The following is a 26945-nucleotide window of genomic DNA, read 5'->3' as shown; positions in this document are numbered from 1 at the left end:
CTCGGCTTCAATCGCGATGATTCATGCCGGTGTCTCAATCCATGACAACCTGTTCTACCGTGCTCCTGTCCTTGTCCCGGACAGAGTTTGCGAATTCACCCTCATTGAGTTTGCCTTTGGCTCCGCACAATTGGGTTTCCAGACAACACTGTCCACACATTACCAGGACTCCTTCCTGCACATCCTGCAGTCGGCATCCTATGCAAGTGGCAGACCGGATCTCATTGGTCTCGAGTGATCGATCGGCGAGAACCATCAACGGTTAGATAACAACTCCGCAGATAGGACCTGTCCTGCCCTTCCCCAGGTATGCCACCCAAGCTGATCACGATGTAACTTGTGTGTGTATGTCGAGTCTCATGTACCTGTTTCATACCCTTACACAAGGGAAACCTCGGATGTCCGGGACTAAATCACAGTGATTTGTTTCGCTTGCGGGACGTCACACGAGGCAAGGTACCTTGCAAAGTGGCCCATGCGTTGTCAACAACCGTGTCCAGGGTCTTGAGCAAACGAGGACCACGGTTTTCAAAGCGACCGATTGTCTCAGAAGGCATATGCGACCAAAAATGCAACACAGACCTTTCTGGTCAGGTATGCAAGCGGGGATATCTCCAAGACCCAGCTTGCTATATTCCTGCTATACTCCGTATTTTCCTTTATGTAGGAAAACAGGCTGCTGAATCAGCAATCATGGCAACGTGGGTGAGTGGTTAAGCCGTAAGACTCGAATTAATTCGACGATATCTTATCCCTTCGGGGTCGCAAGTTCGAATCTTGTCGTTGTCGATTTCTCGCTAGATTTTTTGCCTTTTCATGTTTATCATGGAGTCTTTTTGGACAGATATCGCATTATTACTGCGGTTCCGTAGGCAGAACACGGAGATGCGTATGATATTCGTGGTGCAGACGCGATCAACACCAGAGTATAGGTAATATAGACTACGTAGTAGTAAACCCATATATACCATGCTATCCATCGACATAACCAACCTGTTTCCGTCAACAAAACCCCGTCCTTAGAATCCTAAACGAACCCGTACCATGCGTACAGTAAACCGCAATACGACCGCCATCCCTGCCGTGCTCAATACGAATACATACCTTCTTACCAGGACACCAAGCCTCCTCTCCTCAAAAATAGGGCGAAGCACATTACCTACGAACCTCTCCACATAACTGGCGCACCTGAAACGACAAGGCATTCATTCCAATTTCCAACCTAGTAGGTGTCCGGCGGCAATAACACACAACACAATGAGGCGCCGCGGCTGCGCTGCCCGTGGCAGTGCCGTGCCCCTTGCCAATCAATGCCAAGTAGCTCCGGCTCCGAGAAATCCTTCCGCCTAACAGTACCAGCCCTGAGCAGCGCCTGTGGTATTATTATCCATTATTATTACGATTACGAAGGAGAGAGACTAAACGGCGCCAAATGAAATGAGATCATCGCTCCCTGGAGAATGGCCAGTCCCACGGTTCTGGGCCCCGGGTGGGTAATTAATCCTATCAAGGGCGGGCGGCTACGTAGGGGTTGATTTAAGAATTGGGGCGCGGCGCGCGTGGAATGTGGCTTGGACATTCCTCGTCCCTGTCTTGGGTGATGGATACGTACTCCGTAAGTTGGGTGTGGATTTTGGGGTGTTCGTGAGGCTTCTCGCGGCTTTCTCTGGAGAACGAGTGGAATAGGAACGGGGATATGTTGATGCCTATAGTTGGCGGTGACGGATGGGCGGTGTTTGTTCTATTTTGGTATGTTGGGAGGTTTTGCGACCTAGGAGTATTGTATGTACGAACTTTACGGCGTAGGTAGCATTTGTGACTGAAGTCAATGAGAACTTATGAACAGATCATTTTTATTCTAGACGAAGGATGGGTAGATGCTAGCGCGCACTGATATGGTTAAGACAGAGAGAGGGTGTGTAGAGTACATGTGAGGGGTCGTAATTTGCTCAAACTGTCCTTGCATTTGATCGGACGGCTTGATTGGATTGAATAAGGACAATAGGCTAAATCCAAGAATGTTAGCATTGAAGATGTGTAGGGGCTTCCCAGGGTCTTGACCATGCTGTGTTCTGTGGTAATCTACGCGGTGTTCGGCCAAGGCTAGAGCTACAACGACACACCAGGACCAAGAATCCCACAAAGCCTCATCGTACCCAGATAATTCCACGGTCTAGAATCGATGAGCGCATGCGAAAAGATACATATGACCAGTGTTCTCCGCGGATGCCTCCGTCCACGGAAAACGGCAGTCTATAGAAAGAATCCCCGCATTGGGAACGGGTGCAACCCTAAAGTTACCATGCGGCATCATGTAACGTACGTCATTGATAGCGAGTCGGACAGTTGGTTTCTCGACCCTGGAATCCCTCCACCGGCGCATTGCCCAAACCGGTGAATACTTGCATCTCGACCATGCCATGTCTCAGTTTATAACACCAGAACCAGCGCGTTTACTCTCGGGAGGGGCTGCAAGTAAACCAGGTCTATGATGGTGTATATTCTTTCCAGCTCTAAACGGAACTCCTATCAGACAGCCGACGCATCGACAGACCCTGACCTGCCAAGATTGATTTCTCTTGGAAAGCTTGATCTACTGTACGCAGTATAGCAAACATGAGCATCCGACATAAGTCCGCCTCAATTGTGTCGATGGACATCATTCTTCCGTCGGGATTATTATCCCAGACAGATGCTGCCGATCTGCTGGCTTCCCCGCTTCAACTGTCCTATATCAAAGGCTGTAGGAACTCACTAGAGAGCTCGGAATATGAATAAGCCAGGACGATGAGCCAGGACGATTAATCACCATGATGATCCGTAATTTTGTACTCATGCTCTCTGCCATGACGGCCTCTGCGGAGCCGAACCATACAGCCTGTATGTGCTCAACCCTCAGACCTGCAAAGCCTCGCTTACCAGAAACAGTGGTCCAGCCCTTATACACCCCTCTCACCCTAGGCTCCATCAAGCCGCAGGGATGGCTCAAGGACCAACTCCAGCTGGGAGCCAACGGGTTGGGAGGCAATATGTTCGAGTTCTACCGCTTCGTCCATAACTCGCGATGGATTGGCGGCGAGGATGAATATTCCGGACTGGCTGAAGCTTCTCCGTATTGGTTCAACGGAGTCGTGCCCCTGGCTTTTGGACTGGATGACGATCGATTGAAGGACCAAGTCAAGTATTATCTGGATTACGTGCTTGACCACCAGCAGTCAGATGGCTGGCTCGGATTCGAGACCACGCCCCAGGAGCGAGGTCTCTGGGGAAGATGCCTACTCTTGCTGGGATTGATTGTCAGTATAAGTCTCCAGGAACAAGGGATAGAACTGACCTCCACAGCAATATGCGGAAGCCGATCCTACCCAGACGGAGAGAATTGTCGACGCCATGCATCGGTACGTTCGGATAGCACACAGTATGCTGCAGAACAATTTCACCGGGTTGATCCAGCACCCTGGTGATACCTTCGATGCATCGGGGTTTGGCGCCGGGCGAACACACGAGCTGCATATTCCCCTGCAGTGGCTGTATGAGAAGTATCCTCGGAACCAGTCCCAGCTGCTCTGGGACACGATGGATCTCATGATTGCCGGCGGCATCAAGGCCGAAGCCGACTGGAGGACGTTCTGGGTGCCGGATGCCTATCCTAAAGTGCTGGAGGGCGATGACTGGGACATGAGCTGGGTGTTTATCCATGGCGTGAACATGGCGCAAGGCAAGAGGATTATATTCCATCCTAGGATCATTTCCAACTGACGAAAGTTAGGTCTGCGATACCCCCTAGCTGTCTACCGCAATACCCACGAGGAGAAGTTGAAAAGCCAGACGCGCACGGCGTTGGATCTCTTGTCAAAATATCACACGTCGCTGGCTGGAGCAATCATCGCCGATGAGTACATCACCGACTTGAGCCCTACCAAAGGCTCGGAGCTCTGCATTGCCGCCGAGATGATGTTTTCGCTGAACTGGATCTACCAGTATCTTGGAGACAACGACGTCGCCGACTGGGCTGAACTGGTGGCATTCAACGCTCTCCCAGCCGCCATCTCGCCGGACTGGTGGGCGCATCAGTATGTCCAGCAGGAGAACCAGCCCTTTTCCCGTCCCCTGGACCCTGATGTATGGACCATCAACGGGCCTCGTGCCAACATCTTTGGTCTCGAGCCTGAATATGTAAGAACACCTCCCAATCCACCATACACGCCATCTAACACCATCAGCCCTGCTGTCTGGTAAACCACCCCCAAGCATATCCCAAATTCCTCGCCAACCAGTTCGTCCGCACCGCCGACGGCCTCGCACAAATCTATCTCACCCCAGGAACGGTATCGACCACCCTCAAGAACAACAACCACGTCTCCATCTCTGTCGACACGCAGTACCCCTTCGCCTTCAACTGGACCTACACCATCACCAGCTCGCACGCCTTTCCATTCTCCATCCGCATCCCCTCCTGGGCCAGCTCAGCCAGCCGCATCCAAATCAACCAGGACGAGGCCACCCGTCTCGCCCCCTCTGCCCAAGGCCTGCACACGGTCTCCATCCCCGCCAGCTCCAACTCCGTCCCGACCACCCTCACCCTCACACTAGACACCACGCCCCGCGTCGTCTCCCTCCCCAACAACACCGCCGCCATCTACTACGGCCCGCTGCTCTTCGCCCTCGCCGTCTCCAACTCCCCCACCAAATCCCCACCCCTCGACTACACCAACATCACCACCGAGCTGCCCGACTCCACCACCTCCCCCGGCCACACCTTTGACATCACCCTGCACCCCACCTCGCCGTGGAACGTCGCCATCGACCCCTCGCAGATCGAGATCGTCGCGAAATCCGTCGATCGTCTGCAGAACCCCATCTGGGATCTCGGCGCCCCGCCCATCGAGCTGCGCGTCGCTGCCGTCGAGATCGATTGGCCCCTGAAGTACGGCACGGCGGACGAGCCGCCTGTCAATGTCAGCACGAAGGGGGACCCGTTCAGCGCGAGGTTTGTGCCGTATGCGAGTGCCAAGTTGCATATGGCGCACTTGCCGGTGGTGGAGTTGGAGAAGGTGGATTTGAAGGGTCGGAGTGGTCGGGTTTGATCGATCCCCTGTCTTATCTTTATGATGATGATGGATCTTGAGGGGAGTAGGTGTTAGGTTAGGTACGGAGTATATAGTAAGGTGCTGTTGTTGCTGTTGCTGTTGGTATATATAGGATCGTATAATGATGTACCGGAATGATAATCGCATGTGCATGTACACCAATGTACACCACTCTGTTCATCTGATTTCGTAACCAATTCCAAGCATTCCAAACCTCGCTCGTCTCGCCATGCTGTTTATCCTTTTTTTTTGTTGTATGTGTATCATGCAAATCCCCCTACGAATTCGTCGCCAACATCTGAAACCCCTTGACCAACCCCATGGCCGACCCGGCCGCAATCCCACCCACCAGGACCATCTGCACGCCGCCGACCATCCCACCGCGCACATTCCTCTTCCCCTTCCACCCGCTCACGAAGCACGTCTTGCCGTACCCGAACACGAACAGCGCCACGACCATAGTAGCGATGGACCACCGCAGCGCGACGAAGGCCTCGGTCGGCCCGACGAAGAAATACGGCACCAGCGGCACGAACCCGCCGATGAAGTAGCCCAGGGCGATGGTGAGGGCGCAGACAAAGGCGCGCGACCCCGACGGCTCGGGCATCGTGTGGTGGAAGTTCATGAGGAAGGACGGTAGCATGGGGGAGGTCGAGAGGTGCGTTGTGAGCTCGGAGACGAGGTGTGGTGGGAGGTCGTAGGGCGCGAAGATGTCGGCGATGGTGTCTGAAGTGGAGGATGGGTTCGTCATGGTTTCGGTTTCGGTTTCTTTGTAGGTCGCGTGGTAGGATTGTCTGTGGGGTGGGGGTGTTAGTATGGTGGTTATCTGGGGGTTGATTCTCTCTCTCCATCTCTTTTTCTCTCTCTGGAATAGGGACAAGGAAGAACTCACTCTTCACTCTTCGCACCTAAATATCCTCCCAATCCCATCGAGATCGCACCCGCGATCAGCTCCGCCAGTCCGCCAAAGACCACCACCTTGGTGTCGCCGAGCGCGGAGAGACCTGCCGTGAGAGCAAACGGCACCGTCATGCCGTCGGACAGCCCGATGATGGCATCGGAGACGGTCCGGCCGTCAAAGAACCGCGACTCTTTCTTCTCCGACAGGCTGGATTTCGACTGGCCGGAGCTGGACTCGACGTCGCTGGAGTCATGTTGTAGGGGGAGCTGGTACTCTTTTTCGAGGTCGGGGGAGTATTCGGAGATGGGCGAGTAGCTGGACAGGAGGCCCTTGAGGGAGGAGATGGACATTTTGAGGGGGAGTAGGGTATAGACTGGGAGAGGGAGATGAGAAGGTCGGTCAGTCGGGAGATGAGGAGGGAGGCTGGTCTTTCAGATTGAACTGGACGGTGAGGGTATGCAATACACATGCAATAAATAGTATGGACAAAGCCGGCGACTCCACCCTGTCAGGTCAAGAACACGGAACCGAGTCTGATCGTGCTGGAAGAACAAAAAGCAGTCTTCTTCAAGAGTCAATCAGATCGTCGAGACGCACCACAGGACCATCGCGTGCGCCTTATCAGGTGGCCTATGGAGGCAAAATGACCAGCAACGTGCCGGAGGGGCTGGCGGTCATCTGCTGCGGAGGAGGGGAAGGTACCGGCACGTGGGCCTGTGATTGGTCACGACTCGGGAATAAAGACCCACTCCGGGTGGAGTCCCTGAAAGCTTGGGCAGCTCGGACCAGGACGCTAGGCCCGTCTGGGACGAGGCGTGGGTGCTGGCATGTCTCCGGACTCCAATCAGACTCACCCAGATTATACCCGGATGATCTGGCTGGCCGAGAGAGGGGTTGGGGGGACCCGCTGCTGCACATTTCCAGTGTGATTGGACTGCGCCCTTGCATTCCTGCAGTACATTTCTGTTTGTGGTCTTGGAGCAGGAGCGGCAAAGGGGAGAGATGGGATCTGCCGGTGGCTTGACCGATTCTTCAGTCTCTGCCGATGATTCTCTCGGTTACAATGATTCTTCTGCTATCTGCTTGATAGGGCTTCGGCTCCATCTATGGCATCCGATATTCGATGCAGCTGAATCGCTCGGAGGTCTCCTATCACCACTCCTACCATGTCCATTGAACCGATCAGTAGGGATTCCTCACACGACCCCGGAGTACTCCGAGTCCGCCCTGCAATGGTGTCTCACGAGGCTGGTATTCAACCCACGCGCGATGAGCATCATTGGTCTTGTCTATCATCCGCAGATTCGACGATATCTCGATCCCTGCCCTTCACATTTCTTGGCGGAGTGGATCTCGCTGGAATGTCATCGGAGACGCGACGAGATACCGATCGATCACGATCACGGAGGGGTGGAATGGAAATAAATATGGCCCTGTCGACGAGGGCAAGTCAAGGAGATCGTAAAAAGCTAAGACGACTGGGACATCATCATGAAATCGAATGCCATTCTATTATCCGCGCTGGTCGCGTCCGCCTCAGCACTCCCTCACAAACAGCAAGATGAAGTCTGGAAAAATCTCCGATCCAATGTCGGTACACTCTCTGGCCAGCACCCCGACGTAAAAACCATTGACCAAATCAGATCAAGCACGTCGTCTACCTCATGATGGAGAACCACTCCTTCGACAACATCGCCGGATACTGGGACTTCCACCCGGATATCGACAACCTGCGCAACGTCACCTACTGCAACGAATACACCAACCCCAACTGGACGGTATGGGACGAGCCCCTTGACATCTGCGCCGGGCCCTTCGAGACCGAGGTGCCGCTCGCCGACCCGGACCACGAATTCGCCGGCGTCACCTACCAGATCTATCGGAAGTGGGATGTCACGAACGACGACGTCCCCAACATGGCAGGGTTCATTGAGCGACAGTCGGAGAAGTATAGCGCCACGCCCGGGGAGGCCTCGTTCGTCATCAAGGCGTACAATGAGAAGAAGTCGGAGACGCTGGCGGAGCTTGCGAAGAATTTCGCCTTCTGGGATTCCTACGTAAGGTTCAGCTGGATGGCATCCGACTGACAATTGGCTGACGGGACCAGTTCGCGGAGCACCCCGGGCCTACGAACCCAAATCGACAGTTTGCGACCTCGGGTTCGACCTGTGGGCACCTGGATAATAATAACCAAGCCGCCGGGTTCTATAACAATGTCACTGGGACGACGTGCGCAACTTCGATCTTTGAGTCATTGAGCAATAGGGGGATTAGCTGGAAGAACGTAAGAAGATTCTTACTCTCGGGCGTACTTGTACCTGGATACTCACATTGCCTCAGTACTATGAAACAGACATCGTCGACGGATGGATGTACAAGGTCAGCAGCTCCTCTTATAAGCTGAATACCGCTAATCGGATACAGTGGGTTCAAGACAACGCCGTGGACCGCCTCGCCCACGCCAGTGACTTCTACCAGGACTTAGAAGAGGGAACCCTGCCCACCTTCTCCTACATCAACCCAGAATGCTGCACCATTGACTCCATGCACCCGAAGAGCAACATGGCGGCAGGGGAGCAGCTAATCAAGCACGTCTACGACGCGGTGCGGAAGTCCAAGTACTGGGATAATGTGTAAGTCAGGCATCACCCTTGTGGAGGAAACAAGCACTGATCAAGTAGCTTGATCATCATCAACTTTGACGAACACGGCGGCTTCGCAGACCATGTTCCGCCGCCGGCGAACGTCCCTCGACCTGACGATCAGATCATGTTCGAAGGGGAGTCGGAGGGCCACTACATCAGTTATGATTTCACTCGTCTTGGTGTCCGGTGAGTCCTTTCCTTTCCTTTCCTATCTGGTCTCTTAAGAACCGAAAGCAAATCAGAGCTAGTCAGCGCAAACTAACAAAACCAGCGTCCCTGCCTTCCTAATCTCCCCCTACATCGAGCCCAACACGCTCATCCACGACCAAGGCACCATGTACGCCGAGGACTCGGCCTACACGCACAGCTCCATCCTGCACTTCCTGCAGGAGCTCTGGGGCCTGGAGGGGCTGAACAATCGCGTGCAGTGGGCCAAGACGTTCGAGCATGTATTCTCGAGCAAGAAACGCAGCGATACACCGAAGAGCCTGACGACGCCGGTGTGGTACGGGGGAAGCTGGGAGCCGAAGCCGGAGCCGTTCTATCTGTTGAATCAGGACGAGAGTTATTACGCGAATCTGTGATTGGATAGTGTTTATGGCTGGTACGGTATAGATTATAGATCTACAGATAGACGCGGGATGGCAGATAGAAGATATACGAAAAAGAAATAAATCATTTGAGGTATCATTAACATCGAATCAAATGACATCGTCAGTCAGAATCACGTCAACTGGATAGCACCGGTATCACCTGGACTCGGTAGTGTAGTCGCAGGGAAGGAATCGGACTCGAGCCCATGACTCTGCGAGGATAACACATCAGCACACGACCAAACACACACCCACAGCCACAGAGAGAGATAGAAGAACTCACCACTTCCGCTTCTCCGCCTCATCCGCCGACCCGGTCATATTCCACAACCGACTCTTGTACGCCGGAAACGACGTGTGATTCCACATATTGACCAGCACGCTGTCCTGCGATTAGCCCGAATCCCGAAAAAAGAAGAGATCGCCACTCCACAAACCTCTGACTCCGATCCTTATACTCCTCGTCCTTCAGCTCCTTCACGCCGACCTTCATGCCGTCGCGCGTCCAGACGACGTTCTTCTTCTCCATCTTCGACCGCGTCGTGCGCGTGACTTCCTGCGCGATGCTCCACGCAATGTAGCCGATCACGGCCAGGACGGAGACCACGACGAGGAGGATGACGAGGGGGATGATGCGGGCGCCCATGGTGGTTTGATGAGGATCGTTTCGGTTCGTGGGTTGGGTGTTGGTAAAATTCGAGGAGGTCCGATCTGGAATGGAGTTCTTCAGACTAAATCAAAAGGATCATTTGTTAGTCGCTAGTGCTATACTCTGGGTTGTTATAACGGTGACTCGCGTGTAGGGCTGACAAGCGGAGCCGATCGCGATCAGACCCGACAAGAACCGGTTCGTGTGTCGTTCGCGTTGGGGAAAGGGATGGCCTACCTCTGAGAGTTGTTCACGTCGAAAAGAGAGGTGTCAGGAACACAGGATTCACTGGGAAAGAAGAGCGCAGGAAGATGGGAAAAGGGGCAATTAAATCGGCGACAGGAGGGGAGGAGAAAAGGGCCCCAAGTGGTCATCCGGTTTTTGGTTCATCGCATCGCCAAGGATTGCGGGCCGAAATGTTGGTGCCTGCGGTTCTTGGGCGTTTTGGTAGGGGGTTTACTGGAGTGCATTGCATTTATTATTAGCATTCTTCTTGTGCATTCTTATGAGATCAGACGGGCTGGTTTCGGGAGGATAAACCTGCAGGACCAAGCCACTTCCCATTGGACTGATGCAGCGTTGAAGGGGCGGTGCCGTCAGCACTAGACGGGGCGATGTGTGACTCCGGATGTAGGAACAAACAATCTTGACTCTGGAGATGATTAATAAACGGATGACAGTGAGTTAGTCTAGACGACTGGTCCTGAATCTCCGAGGTATATGCTCATGTCGACGTCAGAAGATAGATCACGAAGGAAGAATAAGATTCATGAACAATTTTCTGTTCCAACCATAGTTCGACGAAGCCACAACCCTATTCCAACCATGTCTTTGTCTCACCAGATCCACGAATGATTTTCCCTTCTGTCTTCCTCGATGATGACGAGCATATGGCGGTGTGGTTTAGATATCACAGCAGGGACAGGGAAGACAGAACCGTCCAGGATGAACCGTTGCACGAAACCATGCCACGTCTTCGCGTTCATGGATGGCCTGGCATGATATTTAAGAATGGCAGGACCGGGAACCTCGAGGACTGCGCTGGCCAAACGCATGAGAGATGTTCGAAATGGACTCGATGCTGGGAGCGGTCTTCGGGGCTGGTGTTCTTCTGGTGCTGGGTTCAGTCTGGCAGATGAACAAGCCCAAGTCCTCGGTCTGTCTACTGGAAACCCAAAGTCAAGACATGACTAACTCCTTCGTACTTCGTATAGACTGCCAAATACCCTGATCCCCCAATCATCCCCTTTAGTGTATGCAGTCCCCTTCTCCCTCGGTCATCAGGGTTGTCGGACATCGTCTAATCGATTGACGGCAGAGAGACGAGATCTTCCGGAATCCCCATGAATGCTTCGAGTATGGATTCCGACATTATGGACATGTGTTTCGGTATCGTGGTAATGGACGCGTGAGCTGTTCTCCATTGACGATCTAACTGGTGTCTTGCTCATAAGCGCTCAGATCCAGTACATGGTCTCGAAGGAGCTGACCGAACGAGTCTTGACGGAGGATGCTACGTTCAGCTTTGAATTGGGTCTTGCCCAGGTATTGCCGTTCTACTTGTCTCGATCGACCAAACTGACGGAATTGGAGGCCCTCAAACTGAGCATTGTCTACGCCCTCCACGGCGGCACATTCTATTCCGACGTCGATGCCATCGTCACCGAAGTCGCAGTCAAACGTTTGAAAACGATCATTCCGAAAAGTAAGTGAATACAGCCATTATAGGGCTTAAGTGAGTGCAACCCATACTAACCACGACCAGTATCCCCCGTCTTCCAACGCAACGCCGCAGAATTGATCCGGATCCACGGAGATCAGCCCTTCGATCCGCTTCCGTATCTCCAGAAGACAGTCGCCGAGGCTATTGCCATCATCATATTTGGAAATGTACGACCGGACCTATCAGAAATTCACCGACTCGCTAACTGGCTAATAGGAGATCGCCCAGGCTTGCAACCCCGACCTCATCATCGATATTGCCGAGGGCGTGGCCAAGGCGACGGGCATGTTCCAGAATCAGTCGAGCTGGGGGAAGAGGTTTCCGACTCTGTATTCTATCTGTAGTTGGTGAGTGTCTCTAACATGCATTTATAATGCTGGCTTAACAAGTCTCCCGGTTGGATAGGGTCGAGCTCATTCTCTTCCATCTGATCTGGCGGTTCGGCAGACACATAGGTTGGACAGTCTGGACTGCGCTTTCGGAGTTATCCAAGAGTCCTGAAGGCGGCAAAGGTACAGACGAAGCAGACGTGAGCCCAGCCATCTATGACTGATGCAATCCGCCTCATCTGACTCCCTCAGTCCACCGTCCTCGTGATTCTTGCTCGCAAACTAGCCACCAGACCCGGCCACCTCTCCATCTCATCCAAGCTCTGGGCCGTCGTCCTATCCCTGGCGTTCATATTTGCATCGGTGCATCAAACGTCAGTACACACCTTCCCTCCCGCTTCTTCATTCCACAGTCAGCTAACCACTCCTGATATATCTAGAGTAGTCATAATGACCTACGTCGTCTTCGAACTCGCCCGGCACCCCGAATGCCAGGAGCTCATCCTCACCGATCTCTCTCGTTCCACGACACCCAGCCCAGACTCGACATCTACATCCCTGCTACTAACCAGCGAGTCCCTCCGCGACGCCACCCACGCCGAGTCCTTCACCCGCGAGGTCCTTCGCATGAAAGGCGAAGCCATCACCACCGCGCGCAGCCCGCGCTCCGACATGGAACTCGGGGGGTATTTTATCCCGAGGGGTAGGAAGCCTGCTATCCATATTCTATCCCGTCGCGGATCGCTGCATGGTCGACCCGCTAAATACAAGAGTAATCAAATAGGCTGCCTCCTCCACCCCATGGTCTACACCTCCAACCGATCCTCCGAGCACGCCACCAACCCGCATACCTTTGACGGTATGCGCTGGGTCCAAAGCCGCAAGCTGGCGACGACTACCGGGCCAGGCCATTTGTCGTTTGGTCTGGGTCGGTGGGCTTGTCCGGGGCGGTTTTTGGCTGTTTCCGGTGAGTTCCTTTCTTTTTCTTCAACTTGTTGATCTTCGCTTTTGGTTTGAGTTCCATTCCCTTTCTGCCATGGGCAATGGGTCTGATGGTGGGTATAACCTGCTACAGAGCGGTCTCACTAACTGGGCTATACCCAGAAATCAAACTCGTCATCCTGACTCTTCTTGCGCAGGCCGAGCTAGAACTGGTCGATGGGGAGTTTGAGTTGGCGGAGAAATTGAATATCGTGGGGACGCCGCCAAGGGGGAGGATCGTGATGAGGAAGAGACTTGACTGATTGATGGGCTGCATCTGTAGTGGTGAATGAATTATTATATCTGGTTTAGTTTGACCTGGTTCTTTAATTCTAATCTGGTTTCGAGGGTAGCTAGCTGGTAAGGTCGGTCGAGGGGAGACAGTTGTTTGGAAAAAGGATCTATCTAAATTGACAGAATTTCCCATCTCTTATGCATCTCAAACAAATCCATAAGTAAATCTACTCGCATTAAAGTAAGGAAGGTTACATGCATTGCATCCATCGACACCGCAACAACCCGCACCGCACCTGTCGTCATCATGAATCATAGGCAAGCCAGTTCACCTGCAATCCAGTCTCGTTCTCTTTTAAAGCAAAGCAAACCACCCAACCGGACTTCAGCGCCCTCGAAGAGAATCCAATTATAGAACCCGGGAAAATGTGCGACGTCCCCTTTTTACCCATCTTCCCGCTCTGCTTCCAATGCGGCACAGACCAGAACCCGTGTCGGTGTAAAGTCGTCGGTCCGACGCTCGGTAGGGCTCTCTCTTCTTTTCTTTTTTTCCTGTTCTTGATGTTGATAGTAAGGATTTTCGAGGAATTGTGTATGGCTAATGGTTGATCGGATCGGATCGGATCTGTATAGGATTCTGCGTGACGGTCGTGGCTGCGGTATGTCTTTCTTTCTTCCTCCCATTCTATTCGCTCCCGTCGATCGACGGGGAAATATGTGCGATAATTCTCATGAGAATCTATTTACAGGTAATCTGCTATCCTGCGTCGATATTCTGCGGGTGTTGTTTGACGCAGAAAGGGAAGGAGTATGTCCCACCCCTGTTATTGGATCTATGCTGCTTTATCTTCTTGAAAATGACGCTAATATGGACTGATGTATCAGCTGTCTTGGGTATCCGGTCAAATTAAACCAGAAAGTGGCGAATTGTATTCCTATATGAGATTTGGTTCTTTGTATGTATATGGATGGGAAGATGGCGATAGATACCTACGACTACTACTAAATATTATATAACCTGATCAAGAATTATTGGTCGAATGATCACACAGACTAGGATTAACTAGCATATTAAACCATTGCTCTAACCAGGCAAAGGAATATGACAGGAACAGAAAAGGTATAGTGAAAACCCACAACGCGAGAACAGCAGACAGAAACAGAATCAAAACAAAAAGGTATCCAGATCAGCCAGACGCGACAGAAAACAAGCGTTCCACCCCTCGCGAATTATTCAGTCTCGGCCTCAATGTGCACATCACTTCATCGACGGCTCATGAACAATCTATTTCAACTTCTCCTTGAGCTTGTGGAAAAATCCACTCGCGCGATTCCGCTTCTTCTTTTCTTCCTTGCCGGTACCGTTCTTGTCGGCGTCCTTGGAGCCGTTCTCGGTCCCCTTGGAAGCATTCTCGGTGGTCTTGTTGTTGGCGGCGGCTGCGGTGTCTTTGGCGTCGCCCTTGGCTTGGTCGGCTGGGGTGGCGGGCAAATCCTTGTTCTGTTCCTGTGCACCCGGTCCCTGCTCCTTGGGAATGGCCGTTTCCTCGGGCCCCGTGGTCACCGTGGGCTCTTCGGTCGTCGGGGTGGTGGCGCGAGGAGACAGCTGAGTCGTGTCGACTGGCGGCCCCGTAGCCGCGGGGGGTTGCTCTGTAGCCGCCGAAGCTCTGTGCGCCTGGTCCGCCGTGGCTCCGGGAGCCTTGTCCGACGTCGCGGCAGTGACAGTGGGCGCGGGAGCTCCGCTCGACTCCTCGAGGGGAACCTTCTTCTGCAGCTCACTCTCCAAGTCTTTCTTCTCGTCGACGGCCGGCTTGCTGGTGGCAGCCTCGGGAGACTGGTGAGCTTCGGAGAGGGAGCTTTTCACCACGTCGGGCACCTCGCTCACAGGCGATCCCACTCCGCCGTTGGCCTGATTCCTCTGAGACTCGAGAGGCACACCGGCAGCGAGACCGGCAGTAGTAGACGTAGGAGCTGCCGACTGGATCGTGACGGGATCGGAGGCGCCCTGACTGCCTTCGCCCATGGGGAGGCTCGACTCGGGAATAAGGTTTTTCGATGTCGGAGGAGCGGCGGCCGCCGTGGTCTCGCCAGTTCCCCTGGCCTGACCACCCGTCAAGGAATGGCTGGCATCTTGCTCGTACCCCGCCTGATCCGTCCGGGCAGTGGACTGGATCGTGTTGGAGTTGAACGTGCTGGGATCCGGGACCTTCTCGCCGGGTTTCAACGAGATGGGGTTGCCCGTGCCGCTCGAGGCGGGGATAGGGTTGACAGAAACGTTGTCGAGGCCGGGGGTCGCAGGGAAAGTGCCCGGCACGTTGGCTCTTTGTTCGAAGGGAGCGTTCTTGGCCAGGTCGGCAGTGGTCGACCCTGGAGCCGCCGACGAGATGGCGGCATTGCCAACGGCGTTCTTGCCGGAATCTTTGGGCACTCCACCTGCCAGGGCAGCGGTGGTGGAGTCAGGCGTCACTCCGGACATGGCTGCAGCACCGTTCTGGAGGATTGGTTTGGATTCTTCGTGGATCTGATCGGGATAGAGGACGTTGTTGATATTGTTACTACCGTCGTCTTCCTCGGGGGCAGTTGTATCGGTAGTCCAAGTGCCGTCCACAACAAACTGAAAACAAGTAGAGACAGACAAGAGAGTTAGTGAACAGACTTTCCAGACCAACGCTGACGTGACGACTTATAAAGGGAACGCAAGAGTGGGGGGGACGAGGGAAGGGAAGGGAAGGGAAGAGACGGCCGATGGCATGACGTCAGCGGAGGCCCTCTCAGCGATCCGCGTCATTGACGGCTGGTTTCCCGTTTTCTTTCTCAAGAAAAAGAAAGAGGCAGTGCGAGAGCCGTCGATGCTTGTCAGATCGTCCGGCCATGTCGTAAACGTGCTTCGTGCCCTTACCTTGTAGTGCAGCTTCTCCTCCGTCGGCGACAATTGCACCTCCTTCTCGAAAACGTCGCCTTTCTTGTCCAGCCGGATCGTCTTCCCCCAGTCATCGAAGGTCCCCGTCACGTAGACCTCGGTCGCATTGTGAGGCCTAATTGCGACCCATGTCGCATCAGTCAGCGATCAAATTAAGCAGATAGGCGGAGGGTAATGGTCTGGCCTCGTCCGATCTGGGCTCGTTCGCAAGGAACGGAAGACGGCGGATACAATGGCATTGAGGTCCGGATAGGAAGGAGAGCGAATGCTCTGATTGGAGATCCGATGCAGCGAGGGATGGGATTCTGGTAGCCTGAACTTACCAGCGAAACGTGTAACTCCCCATCGCTATGTTGGACAGGAGTGTGAGGAATGGGAAGATGGGGTGATGTGTAGAGAAGAACGCCCTTTTTTCTCCCTTCCTTTCTTTCGGAAATCCAGGCGGAAGTCCGTCCTTGAGAAGAACGAGAGGCTGGGAGGTGAAGCGTCAGGGTTGCGCTGTTAGTGTTGGCAGCAAAGCGGGGGTTGTGGCGGCCTCCTTCGTTTCTCTTTCTTCTCTGCGGTCTTCCGGTCGGCTTCTTTGACAGACACGCCAGAGACGGAGAAAAACGACCACAAGAAAAGAGGAGGGGTAGGTTCGATTTTCTTCTTCCTGCCACCGGAGAATAAATCGATCCCCAGCACATTCCCCATGGCGGCATTCCGACCGAAAGCGTTATCGATGCAAATCCTGGCCGGCAAAGGCGCTGAGCTGAGACCGCCGGCAGGAATCTAGACGCTGCCAGCGAACTATCTTGTACAACTCATCAGGGGCTAGTCCAATGATGGACTGGCTTCGCAGGCGTTTCATCACCGGGACGTGATGCTTTTCTTTGAGAGGTCGCTGGCGGTACCTGCAGTGACGCCAATGCCGACGCAATACGAGGCGAGGGCTGTAGTCCGGGCGAGACTACTGGAGTATAACACTCCCCGGTGTACATCTCCATGTCCGGAGTCTCTTATTTACTCCGAAGTCTCGGGTCTACACTCTACACTAAGGCGCCCTGCGGTCTGAATCAACGGGCGGCTACGGCACGGACCCGGCCAGCAGCCAGCGACCCAAAGAGTCCAGCTTGAGTCCAGAGCTGGTTGAAAACGGCGATCGCACCGTCAACTCTATCCATGAGGCGTCCATGGTTGCTCCTGGGAGGGTGTCGCAGTCGACTACGTCAGTCCGAGCATCATGACCTCAGCCGTATTTGCCACCGCTCCCCGATCGTTGTCTGATGCCCTCACCATTCGGACGATTGCCCCTGGATTACGCGAGAAGAAAGCCTCCATGGACCATCGCCGAAATTAATTAACGGATGGATGGGAATCTAGAAAGTCCTAGTGTCATTTGGGTCTCGTTCAGGGTGGCGCAACGTCCGGGCCCGATGGTCTTACTCTGGTCCCAGCAGCCCCTTTATGATCCTCGCGAGCTTCTAGAAAACACCTGGAAGACCGCTAGACAGATGGAAGCTTCCACACATCATCCGTTCCCGACGCCTCGTCAGAGTCCACCCGGCTCCATTTGTCGGCCCTAGAAACGGTAGCGAACGCTCCTGGACTGAATCTTACGATCTGGAACGGAGGCCACGGATTGAGGGCTTCGACTATTGACACCAGTTGAGTAGCTATTGAAGTAGTGCGTTGGTTAGCGGGGACGCCAGTGACGTCGATCCGTGCATCTGCTGTAGGAAATAGGAAGAAGGGTATGTGAAGGGTGCCAGTCTGTCTGCAAGGGTGGTGGAAAGAACCCAGCAGTCCCAAGGCGTTAGTTGGGTCGGACTAAGACTAAGAGTAAGAAGAAGTCATTCTCTCCAGAAGCTCTGGCCACAAGCTTTCCGTCACTTCCTGCTCCCCGCCTTTTCTGTCCCTCCGGACCAAGCGAGTCGATTTCTTCTCTCTTCATTTCTTCTTCTTTTTCATCTTTTTCTTCTTCTTCTTCTTCGTCGTCGTCGTCGTCTTCGCCTTCTTCGTCCTCCGCCCATAGACTTTCTCTTCTCTCCGTCTCGGTCTTTCGTCTGTCTTCGTCTGTGACAGCCTCACTCTTCCCCTTTCGCCTGACCCTCTCTGTCTCGCTTTGTTGGTCTCGTTTCCTGTCTTAAGTGTGTCGGACATTTCGTCTCATCGCCAGAATCCTGTCAGGCGACTGGTCATTCGTAAGTTGTGCCGCCCTAGTTCTGTGCTGTTACCCCTCCAAAGCTTGGCCCCGGCTGAAGCTATTGCGCGTTCCCACTCGGTCTCTGGCAACCCCCATCAATCCAAGAAGAATTTAATTTAAAAAAGGGGCAGCACGAGAGCAAAGAAAGAAGACCCTTTTATCCACCTTCGCATCCATTCTTCATCCATCATCATCACTCATCAATCACCCTTGACCCTCGTCGTGTTTTCCAGGCCGGTTCTTCTCCACTCGTTAGCGGAGACCGCCGTCCCCCCCAATAAACGCCGCCCGTCGGTTTCCCTACCCGCCCCTCTTCCTGCGTCTCTCCCTTCCTGCTCTTTTCTTGATCTGCAACTCCGTCGCACTCAAATGTCCGCTTCCCTCCTGCCTGCCTCGTGCTCTCGTGTATTTCTTCCCTCCTCCTCTTCCCCTCAGGGATCATCGCTTCTTCTCCCATTGTCTGCCCGTCCCTCGTTCTAACCCGCTCTCCCAGTCCCCTCCCGCTCTGCCCCTCCACCAGCCTCCCCTGCAACGCTCCAACAACCTCGCGTCTTCCCCGCTTCCCCGAGGCCGGAGTGCTGTTCTCTCCGGCCCTACGACAGACAGCATGGCTGAAAGTTCGTTCCCCGCGACCAACACCCGGCTCCGCGTCGGCACCAAAGACGACATGTCCGCCGCCTTTCAGAAGATCTCCGAGGAGGATGAATATGAGGTGACGTCACCAACCGACTCGACCTTTCGATCCGCAAACGCCAACCCCGCTTCTGCCTCTTCCGCCAACGACCTCTTTGGCGGCAGCGTCTTTGGCGAAGCCACTGGAAGCGGGGGCGGTGGTGCCCCGGCTGGCGGGATCCGGTTCACTAGAAGTCCCTTTGGAGGCCCCGCTGGAGACGGGGACGAGGATCAGGATTACAACGATCTCCCCGAGGGAGACCGACCGACCGGAGGCTTGAACCAGGGTTTCCCGAATAACTACGCGCTGGGCCGTCGCACGTCGGTCTCTGCCGAGTCCTTGAACCCGACGTCTGCCGGCTCCGATAGCTGGGTGCCTCCCTACCACCACAAATCCGAGGAGCAGCTGTCTCGCCTGAAGGTCGCGGTCAGCAACAACTTCCTCTTTTCGCATCTGGACGATGATCAGTTCAAGACGGTGCTGGACGCCCTGGTGGAAAAGCCCATCCCCGCCAAGGACATCAAGGTGATCTCGCAGGGCGACGCCGGTGACTATTTCTACATCGTTGAAAACGGCAACTTTGATGTCCACATCCATCCGTCGGGCTCGGTGCAACCGGGTGTGGATGGCATGGGCAGTAAAGTGGGCTCGATTGGTCCCGGAGGCTCGTTTGGAGAGCTGGCCCTCATGTATAACGCCCCTCGCGCGGCGACGATCGTGTCCATTGAGCCCAAGAGTACCTTGTGGGCCCTCGACCGCATTACCTTCCGGCGGATTCTGATGGACTCGGCTTTCCAGCGCCGTCGCATGTACGAGGCCTTCCTTGAGGAGGTTCCGCTGCTATCGAGTCTGAAGCCCTATGAACGGGCGAAGATTGCCGACGCTTTGGATGCGATCAAATTCCCCAGCGGCTCGACCATCATCACGGAGGGCGATCCGGGTGACGCGTTCTATCTTCTCGAGTCTGGCGAAGCGGATGCTTTCAAGGCCGGCATCGAGGGTCCGGTCAAATCGTACCGGCGAGGCGACTACTTCGGAGAGCTGGCTTTGCTTGACGACAAGCCTCGAGCCGCCAGTATCATCGCTACGACAGATGTCAAGGTGGCCAAACTGGGCCGCGACGGATTCAAACGTCTACTTGGTCCGGTGGAACAGATCATGAGAAGAACCGATTACGACTCAAGGCCCACATCCTCGGCCGCGTGAAATTAATGGATTGGGCGAAAAAAGAACAAAGAAAATCAATTTGAAAAAGAAGAGAAAAAAAATATTATGCTACGAGCAGACGGTGTGTATGTTTGTCATTTACCAATATCTATCTATCCCTCGGTGACTTTGCAATTGCCTTTTATGTTTTGTGCTTGTACTTTTTTTTCTATGCTACTTAAGGAGCCCAGAGGAATTGGTGAAGGGAGCATGTGGTTATTTTCTTGTTTTTCTTGTTTCTCTTTAAGATATGAAGAATCGCCGGTTGATCCCTGGCCAGGTTTATCCTACGACTTGCCTCGCGGAAATAATCTTGTCAATTTGAATTTACCCTGTTCAATGATTGATTGCCCACGGCTGTCCACTGACCATCAGTCGCCACAGTCCAAACCTTCGCCTTCATCCCTCACTCTCTCCCCTCCAATTCATCATTGATCTGATTTCCGGGTTCGGTATATAACTAGTCATGAATGGTCGTTTTCTTCTTTGTTTTCTTTTCTTTGCTTGTTTGTATGTACAACGCTGCCAGAACAGTTTTGTGACCAGCTTTTATCCTTCTTGTGCCATAGGATTATGCTTTCATCAATATAACAAGAGGTTCATTACACGCATAGCCCCCTTATGAAGTAGACCGAGGCTTAACGGTCGTCATCACCGTTCCACCACCAAATCGCTGCGCAGCACCCACTTCTCTCCAGCCAGAACCTCCTTCCCTTCGTGCAGCATGCAACTGTCACCGTGTCGGTGAAGCAGCGCCATGCCCGTCTGCGGCGCCACAGACACGGGACTCGGATTGCGATTCTCCTTGGTGGCCTCGGGGTAGAAGACGGTCTCTCCCCCCGTGCAGTTGGTCAAGTAGATCAGGAGCGTCCAGGTCGTGCGGGCCGGTTGGGCCGGACACGACGGCGACGAGAACGTGACATTGTTGAAGTCATCATCTGATGAGAACGTTAATCATATACAACTTAGAGATCGGGGATCGGGTCATCGCATGTACCCATGCACGCCCATGATTAGGGGAGGAGAACTCTTACAATGCGCGCCAAAAAACTGCCCCTTCGAGTACCGATAGATGCGGATATTGGCATTCAACCCCAGCGGCTTCCCACCCCAGATCTCCTGCGGACTTCTCCTGGCCTTCTCGTTCCCATCGTCGTCCTCCTCGTCCTCGTCCTCGTCCTCCTCCCCCGCCCTCTCCACCACCAACTCCCGCAGCGCCGTATCCCGCCACACCATCTCGGCAAAGGTCTCGTCCTGCACCTGGAACCGATCATTCACGCGCACCGCTTCGTCCTTCTTGGGCTTCTTGGGCGTCGTGAGCATCGGCAGCGAGGCCAGGAATGACACGTAGGTTTTGCATAGCGAGGCGGGGAAGAAGTTCGGGATCAGGTAGATTTGATCGCGGAGGAGGGGGGTCAGGGAGAGATCTGAGGGGGGGACTAGAGGGCGCAGAGGCGGCCAGTTGGGTTTTGGGGATTGGGATTGCGATTGGGGGGGAGGTTTGGAGGGGAGGTCTTTTTTGTTGGGGGGTTTGGATTTGGATTTTGGGGGCATTTTTCTTTATGATTCCGGTGGAGGGTCCTGTGGAGGGAGGGAGGGAGGTGTTTAGGTGGGAGGAAGTACAGACTCTCGGACAGAGAAGAGTAGAGGGGAGGATGTCGATGGATGTCTACAGGTTGGCCTGAGGCAGAGATTGGGCGAGGTAAGGCGTAAGGGAGGTACAGAATATCTAGGTACAGCATACAGAATGCAAAGTGCCTGGCAGATGTGTTATCCACCATGCTGACGTCTGAGCTCTTTGTTGCCAGCCAAGAGATCTTATGGACCGTGTTTTGCTCGCAGCCCCTCAGATCGCCCTCTTTCTGCTTCTTTGGCTGGCTTTTTCATGGTCCTCTGCTGTATTTTGTGTAATTTTCCCGTCCCGGTGTTACAAGCACGTGACCTACGGCGATGACTCAGGCGTCAGGCAGTCAGGCGACAACACCGTCAGGTACTTCAGATTCAAAAACCATCCTGATGACTTGCATCGATGCTAGTCAGAGATTCGACCGGATCTACTTCCACCTGAATGTCGAGGGGGTTCAGCATCCATAGTCCGTACAACGTAGTCCACCATTCCGACGACTGAGACATTCCGGACTGCGGCCGAGCAAGATCGACCAGCATTAAAGACGAAAAAAAAAAAAAAAAAAAAAAAAAAAACCGGCTCCTCTTTTCTCCCGTCAAATCGCAGGCGTTCTTTCCCATGGCCTCACTTCACCGCCCAGCCGTACTTCTCTCTCGCTCCTCCTCGTCTCTGCATTCCTTTGTCCCCCCCAGCATCACCAACCGCCGGTCATGTCATCGTCGCAGACCATGACAGCGCCAGCGGTGGGCCATCGGCCTCCTGATGCTGGTCCCAGCATGTCGTCCGTCTACGACTACGGTCCATCGCAGCATCCTGACCATCCGCCTCCCTCCCCGCCCAGCGACTCCGCAATCCGCGCTCTGCACGATTCTGCCTCCCCTGCCAATGTCCATGGCGCCTCCTTCTCCTCCCCCCTGCCCGCCACGATGCCCGTCAAATCGGAGCCTGAGGACTCCAATCTGTCTGCCTCCGACGCCCTGCCCGATGCCAATCCCAATGTTCGTCGTCAGTCCGCCGCCAGTGCCCTGCTAGCCCAACTCCTCGGCAACCAATCCTCTGCGCCGTCCGACGCTGGTGGTCCAGATCAACCCGTGCCGCCGCCGGCGGACCCAGAAACCGCCTACCACCACTCTCCTCCTCACCACCTCCCCGATCTCCCCCAACCACAACATCATCCCCCACCACCACCACCACCCCCCGGGCCGGACGATGGCATGAATGGCCACGATTGGTCCGCAGATCCTCCGGCAGAGTCCCTGGCCGCCGTCGACTCTTCCGAGGCCCAGGATCAGAATCCCGTCTCCCTCGGGGGTCTGCTGCCGCCGTTCCAGCCGGAGGAGAAAATTTCGGACGAGGCCTCTGCCATGGCCTTTTCGAACCCCGACCTCGACGATGCCCTGCCCGCCAAGTCCGCCGATCCCATCGAGGGCCTGACGGATCCTCTGCTGCTGTCCAAGTCCGGTCTCGACCACCCCGACCTGTTTACGCCCTTCGATATCACCGGCGCTCCGAAGACCCCCTACGAGGCATTGCACCAGAATGAGATGCTGACGGCCGCCTACCTGTCCCAGAGTGCCGACCTCTCCGCCCTGGGGTACTCGGGGGCCACTCTGCATCAGGATGGAGCCGGCTCGATGTCCGGGTCGGAACCCCGGATTCAGGCTTTTGCGAAACTGGAATTCGACGACGGCCATTTCTACTGTAACACATACTCGTTCATCCTGGGTCGAGACGTTCGAGCGGCCCGGGCTGCTCATGAACGGGAATTGCAGGCTCGTCAGGCCGTGAGGACGTCTCGCGCGAAAAGTTCGAGCGGTGGCAATACGTCGCATACTCCCGTCCGAGTAAAACACGAAGGCAGCGGAATCCTAGGGAGCGTGGTCAGCGATCGTGGTGGAATCCTCGGCTTCGACCCTGACGTTCCGCCGCATCTGCCGCGGGTGAGTCGCCGGTCGTCCAATTCGTCTCATGCCGAGTCGGGCGCGCCGCTGCATGCGACCCCGGCCCAGCTGCAGTCCACCACCGACTACAATGCTCTGGCCATGCAATCGCTAAACGACGGTAATGGGGACGCGAAACCGGTCGATACCCTCGCTCTACTCCCTTCTCCCGATGCTTGTCCGACTATCCCCATTCACCCCCCAGCGACGGTCGATGGAACGGCCGCCGGACATCGAGGGATCTCGCGGAAACATGTCAAGATCGCGTACAATTTCGAGGGGAATTTCTTCGAGATGGAAGTGATGGGGAGGAACGGTGCCTTTATCGGGGCCGATTGGCTATCGCCGGGTCAACTTCGACCTCTACACAGTGGTGATTATATCCAAATCGGCGGCGTGCGCATCCGCTTCTTGTTGCCAGACGTTCCCATTGGCGAGACGGGCGCAGAGGTTGCCGAAGAGCCGTTCGCCGACGATGAAAACGCGCAGATGTCCGTCGTGGCCGGCGAGAATGACTTCGTCGACGACAAACCTGGCCTGGAAGGCTCGGAGAACAAGGACGGTACGCGACCTACGAAGCTCGTGTTGAAGACCAAGGATTCCGATTCCACACGACCCGTCCCGTCCATTGAAGGCTCAGGGGATGGCCAGCAGCCGATCCGGCGTCGTGGCCCCGGACGACCTCCAAAGGATGGGATCATGTCGAAACGCGAGCGTGCCGAATTGGCTCGAGAGCAAAAGATGGCTGCGAAACGCGAGGCCAACGGCGGCGTGACTCCTCCGCCCAATCGACCGAAAGCTGGCAAGGCTCCCGTCATGGGTGCCCCGTCTACCACCCCCAAGGAGTCCGTTGGGGCCGAGTCGCCCGGGTCGAAGCCGGAGAAGCGCAAGTACACGAAGAGGAAGAAGCCCGACGGCACGTCGATGGACTTCCCCCTGCCATCCACGGAAGGAGGCCAATTCCCCATGGAGCAACGGCCCGAGGACTTCATCAAGGCTCCTCCCGTCAAGAAGCGCAAGCCGTCTCGGTCGCCATCTCCCAACTATCCACCCGAATCGGCCTACACGCCGGAGGATCTCGCAAAGCCGCCATACAATTATGCGGTTCTTATCTTCGATGCTCTCACCGAGGCCGGTACACCCATGACCCTCAAGCAGATCTACCGCGCCCTGAAGCTCAAGTACCCGTATTTCCGCTTCAAGTGCGAGACCGAAGGTTGGACGTCGAGTGTACGGCACAATCTCAACGGCAACAGCCATCTCTTCATGCACGCCGAACGAGATGGCAAAGGATGGTCCTGGCAATTGCGACCGGGCGCCTCGGTCGAGAAAGAGAAGAAGAGGCGTCCGTCTCCTCCGCCGGTGTCGCAGCCTCCATCGATGCCGGCTACCACTCCGCAGTATATGCCTCCGATGACTTCGCCGTATGCCAGTCAGCCCAACGGACAAACGGGCATGGCCAGCGCGCACTTCCAATTCCCGACCATGCCGCCATCCAATCCGTACACTGCGCCATCGCCGGCACCACCACCTGCTCCAGCGGCCGCACCACCACCACCGCCGCCGCCTCCTGCTCCTGTCTCTGCTCCTGCTCCTGCTCCTCCTTCGCAGCAACCGAGTCCTTTTCCCCTTCCACCGCAGGCTTCCGCCTCCACTCCGTTCCCTATCCCCACCCCGCTCCGAAACAACCTTCCGCCTGCTTTTGCTCAAACCACTCCGTCCACCTACACCTCCCCTTATGCTTCCGACCCTCCGCCACAACTCGTCCAATTCCAGCAATCGCAGCAAACACAGCCGCCATCTCAATCGCAGGCCATTCCACCGCAGCCACAGTCGCAGCCGCAACCGCAGCAGCATCAGCCGGTGCCGCCTCCACCACCGGCTCAACAGCCTACACACCAGCAACAACCACCGCAACCGCAACCGCAGCAGCCACAACATCAGTACTCTCATCATCATCAACCGCCGCCGCCGCTACCACAGCAACAGCACCATCAGCAGCACCAACCGCACCAGCAGCAACATCACCAGCCACCCCCGCCTCCTCATCAGTCCCCTTATCCACCGCAACATCCTCCGCCGATGTCAAGCTTCCCTCCTCAACCACAGCAGAACCTCGCCCCTGCTTCTGGGCCGCCTCCCCAGCATCCACCCAACCCCAACGTTGCACCCAGCGACGCCGGGCCGGGAGGACCCATGGATCACTCCGAAGCGTTATCGTTCAATGAGCGGGCCAACAAGGCCATTGACGATTTCGAGGCGGTTCTGATGGAGGACTACGAGGACAAGAACTATATCCGGGAGGTACTGAAGAGTTCGCGGGCTCGCGTGCTGGGCGAGGCAACGGAGAGTTCATTCCCCGGGGGTGAACCGAAAGATGAAGCAGTCATCCTTGACGCGTTGCGCAATCTGATCGGCAGCTTGAAGGATCAATAGATCAGATTCCGGTGATGGACCGACGGATGTATAGAAAACTGGCTTCCACGAATTACGAGATTTCCTTTTTTGTTTTATGCTTATGAACGTCTACAATTGGTGACTGGACCGGTGTTTGATGGACGTATATCGGAGCCGGGAAAGGGAAACAACATAAGTCCTTTGGACAAGAAAAGAAACGAAAAAAGCGATCCAAGGGGGATTGACATTGGATTGTTGGACTTTTTTCTTTCTTTTTTTACTTCCCTTCCCCTTGATTTTGAACTGTTTGGCTTGTTCTTTTTCGTTTTCGTTCTCTTTTATTTCGATGATATCCACTACGTTCTGAGCTTTCATGCTCTGTCTCCCTTTCATCGTTTCGCACACATACACCTGCATGCATGCATCCTATCCGGCAGGGCACTATTTGGGGAGCTGCCAGATAGAACATTGTCCCGTGGTTTTTGCTATTCTTGATCTATCTGCTTTTCTTTTTTTATTTCTTTCGTTATACTTGCGTTATTTTGTGGCCGGTATAGGTAAAACAAAACAAAAGCTAGGCGTTTACAGTTGCATAGAGACAATGGAAAAAAAGTTGAATCTAGAAAAGGAAGATGCATGGGCGGTGCCGCTCTCCCCCACTGCAGCGCCGGGTTCTTTCCTAGTCCGCGGGGTTGTCGAGCATCAGGTCATTTCACGAAGACCGGGAGAATTCTCCTCGTCAATAATCGATGGCATTAAAGAATTCAGAAATTAAAGAATTCAAGAAATAAACTCCATGCCGTGCCACCCCTCCCTCACCGCAGGTAACCGAGTGACCATCTACGTCCTTCCTGT

At 54.7% G+C, this 26945-nt stretch overlaps 10 protein-coding genes and 1 non-coding gene across 11 annotated transcripts; 7 read left to right on the top strand and 4 right to left on the bottom strand.

The window, feature by feature from the left end:
- Positions 1-695: 695 nt before the first annotated feature.
- P170DRAFT_t61 lies at positions 696-789 on the top strand. The gene has a single exon. It is a non-coding gene; the product is annotated as a tRNA-Ser (tRNA).
- Positions 790-2810: 2021 nt separating this feature from the next.
- P170DRAFT_507750 (uncharacterized protein) lies at positions 2811-5087 on the top strand (the record flags this gene model as incomplete). Its single annotated transcript, XM_024854509.1, has 5 exons — positions 2811-2880; positions 2929-3296; positions 3343-3702; positions 3766-4176; positions 4224-5087. The coding sequence occupies 5 exons, from the start codon at positions 2811-2813 to the stop codon at positions 5085-5087; spliced, it is 2073 nt and encodes a 690-aa protein (XP_024708337.1).
- A 280-nt stretch (positions 5088-5367) lies between these two features.
- Positions 5368-6341, bottom strand: P170DRAFT_403787 (VIT1/CCC1 transporter family protein; the record flags this gene model as incomplete). The annotated part of the gene is made up of 2 exons (XM_024846494.1): positions 5368-5884; positions 5983-6341. The coding sequence occupies 2 exons, from the start codon at positions 6339-6341 to the stop codon at positions 5368-5370; spliced, it is 876 nt and encodes a 291-aa protein (XP_024708336.1).
- A 1141-nt stretch (positions 6342-7482) lies between these two features.
- P170DRAFT_472912 (phospholipase, PLC-D) lies at positions 7483-9220 on the top strand (the record flags this gene model as incomplete). Its single annotated transcript, XM_024852994.1, has 7 exons — positions 7483-7581; positions 7635-8048; positions 8099-8275; positions 8332-8370; positions 8416-8624; positions 8673-8822; positions 8908-9220. The coding sequence occupies 7 exons, from the start codon at positions 7483-7485 to the stop codon at positions 9218-9220; spliced, it is 1401 nt and encodes a 466-aa protein (XP_024708335.1).
- A 73-nt stretch (positions 9221-9293) lies between these two features.
- On the bottom strand, positions 9294-10372 carry P170DRAFT_462830 (uncharacterized protein). The gene is made up of 4 exons (XM_024852120.1): positions 10027-10372; positions 9667-9960; positions 9513-9611; positions 9294-9441 (listed from the first exon to the last, which is right to left on the bottom strand). Coding segments are annotated over exons 2-4 (309 nt in total). The 5' UTR covers positions 9876-9960; positions 10027-10372; the 3' UTR covers positions 9294-9440.
- A 185-nt stretch (positions 10373-10557) lies between these two features.
- P170DRAFT_434757 (cytochrome P450) lies at positions 10558-13327 on the top strand. The gene is made up of 10 exons (XM_024848789.1): positions 10558-11034; positions 11093-11131; positions 11197-11286; positions 11340-11423; positions 11472-11583; positions 11644-11768; positions 11818-11948; positions 12007-12130; positions 12183-12304; positions 12371-13327. Exons 1-10 carry the CDS (start codon positions 10948-10950, stop codon positions 12927-12929), a joined length of 1473 nt encoding a protein of 490 aa, XP_024708333.1. The 5' UTR covers positions 10558-10947; the 3' UTR covers positions 12930-13327.
- Positions 13328-13543: 216 nt separating this feature from the next.
- On the top strand, positions 13544-14126 carry P170DRAFT_434756 (uncharacterized protein). The gene is made up of 4 exons (XM_024848788.1): positions 13544-13668; positions 13779-13804; positions 13895-13953; positions 14031-14126. Exons 1-4 carry the CDS (start codon positions 13572-13574, stop codon positions 14086-14088), a joined length of 240 nt encoding a protein of 79 aa, XP_024708332.1. The 5' UTR covers positions 13544-13571; the 3' UTR covers positions 14089-14126.
- A 72-nt stretch (positions 14127-14198) lies between these two features.
- On the bottom strand, positions 14199-17236 carry P170DRAFT_507746 (carbohydrate-binding module family 48 protein; the record flags this gene model as incomplete). Its single annotated transcript, XM_024854508.1, has 3 exons — positions 14199-15756; positions 16042-16177; positions 17142-17236. 3 exons carry the CDS (start codon positions 17234-17236, stop codon positions 14431-14433), a joined length of 1557 nt encoding a protein of 518 aa, XP_024708331.1. The 3' UTR covers positions 14199-14430.
- Positions 17237-18529: 1293 nt separating this feature from the next.
- On the top strand, positions 18530-20359 carry P170DRAFT_121419 (cyclic nucleotide-binding domain-containing protein). Its single transcript, XM_024842362.1, has one exon. The coding sequence runs from the start codon at positions 18855-18857 to the stop codon at positions 20124-20126; it is 1272 nt and encodes a 423-aa protein (XP_024708330.1). The 5' UTR covers positions 18530-18854; the 3' UTR covers positions 20127-20359.
- Positions 20360-20653: 294 nt separating this feature from the next.
- P170DRAFT_403778 (uncharacterized protein) lies at positions 20654-21829 on the bottom strand. Its single transcript, XM_024846493.1, has 2 exons — positions 21161-21829; positions 20654-21064 (listed from the first exon to the last, which is right to left on the bottom strand). Exons 1-2 carry the CDS (start codon positions 21678-21680, stop codon positions 20778-20780), a joined length of 807 nt encoding a protein of 268 aa, XP_024708329.1. The 5' UTR covers positions 21681-21829; the 3' UTR covers positions 20654-20777.
- Positions 21830-22463: 634 nt separating this feature from the next.
- P170DRAFT_350204 (forkhead domain protein) lies at positions 22464-26129 on the top strand (the record flags this gene model as incomplete). The annotated part of the gene is made up of 2 exons (XM_024843785.1): positions 22464-25556; positions 25746-26129. The coding sequence occupies 2 exons, from the start codon at positions 22464-22466 to the stop codon at positions 26127-26129; spliced, it is 3477 nt and encodes a 1158-aa protein (XP_024708328.1).
- Between the last annotated feature and the right edge of the window lie 816 nt (positions 26130-26945).

This window comes from Aspergillus steynii, assembly GCF_002849105.1.
Source record: "Aspergillus steynii IBT 23096 chromosome Unknown P170scaffold_2, whole genome shotgun sequence".
Taxonomy (NCBI): Eukaryota; Fungi; Ascomycota; class Eurotiomycetes; order Eurotiales; family Aspergillaceae; genus Aspergillus; species Aspergillus steynii.
Note: the sequence above shows the minus strand (reverse complement) of the source record. Positions and strands in the feature narration are given on the sequence as shown.

Excerpts from the sequence above, each read along its gene's own strand:
- P170DRAFT_403778 (XM_024846493.1), bottom strand. The coding sequence starts at position 21,680 with ATGCCCCCAAAATCCAAATCCAAACCCCCCAACAAAAAAGACCTCCCC. Across the intron at positions 21,065-21,160 it reads GCAGTTTTTTGGCGCGCATT|ATGATGACTTCAACAATGTC; the intron begins GTAAGAGTTCTC and ends CGTTCTCATCAG.
- P170DRAFT_434757 (XM_024848789.1), top strand. The coding sequence starts at position 10,948 with ATGGACTCGATGCTGGGAGCGGTCTTCGGGGCTGGTGTTCTTCTGGTG. Across the intron at positions 11,287-11,339 it reads GGTATCGTGGTAATGGACGC|ATCCAGTACATGGTCTCGAA; the intron begins GTGAGCTGTTCT and ends ATAAGCGCTCAG. Across the intron at positions 12,305-12,370 it reads TTTGCATCGGTGCATCAAAC|AGTAGTCATAATGACCTACG; the intron begins GTCAGTACACAC and ends TGATATATCTAG.
- P170DRAFT_121419 (XM_024842362.1), top strand. The coding sequence starts at position 18,855 with ATGGCTGAAAGTTCGTTCCCCGCGACCAACACCCGGCTCCGCGTCGGC.
- P170DRAFT_434756 (XM_024848788.1), top strand. The coding sequence starts at position 13,572 with ATGTGCGACGTCCCCTTTTTACCCATCTTCCCGCTCTGCTTCCAATGC. Across the intron at positions 13,805-13,894 it reads GCGTGACGGTCGTGGCTGCG|GTAATCTGCTATCCTGCGTC; the intron begins GTATGTCTTTCT and ends ATCTATTTACAG. Across the intron at positions 13,954-14,030 it reads TTGACGCAGAAAGGGAAGGA|CTGTCTTGGGTATCCGGTCA; the intron begins GTATGTCCCACC and ends CTGATGTATCAG.
- P170DRAFT_462830 (XM_024852120.1), bottom strand. The coding sequence starts at position 9,875 with ATGGGCGCCCGCATCATCCCCCTCGTCATCCTCCTCGTCGTGGTCTCC. Across the intron at positions 9,612-9,666 it reads TATAAGGATCGGAGTCAGAG|CGTGCTGGTCAATATGTGGA; the intron begins GTTTGTGGAGTG and ends ATCGCAGGACAG.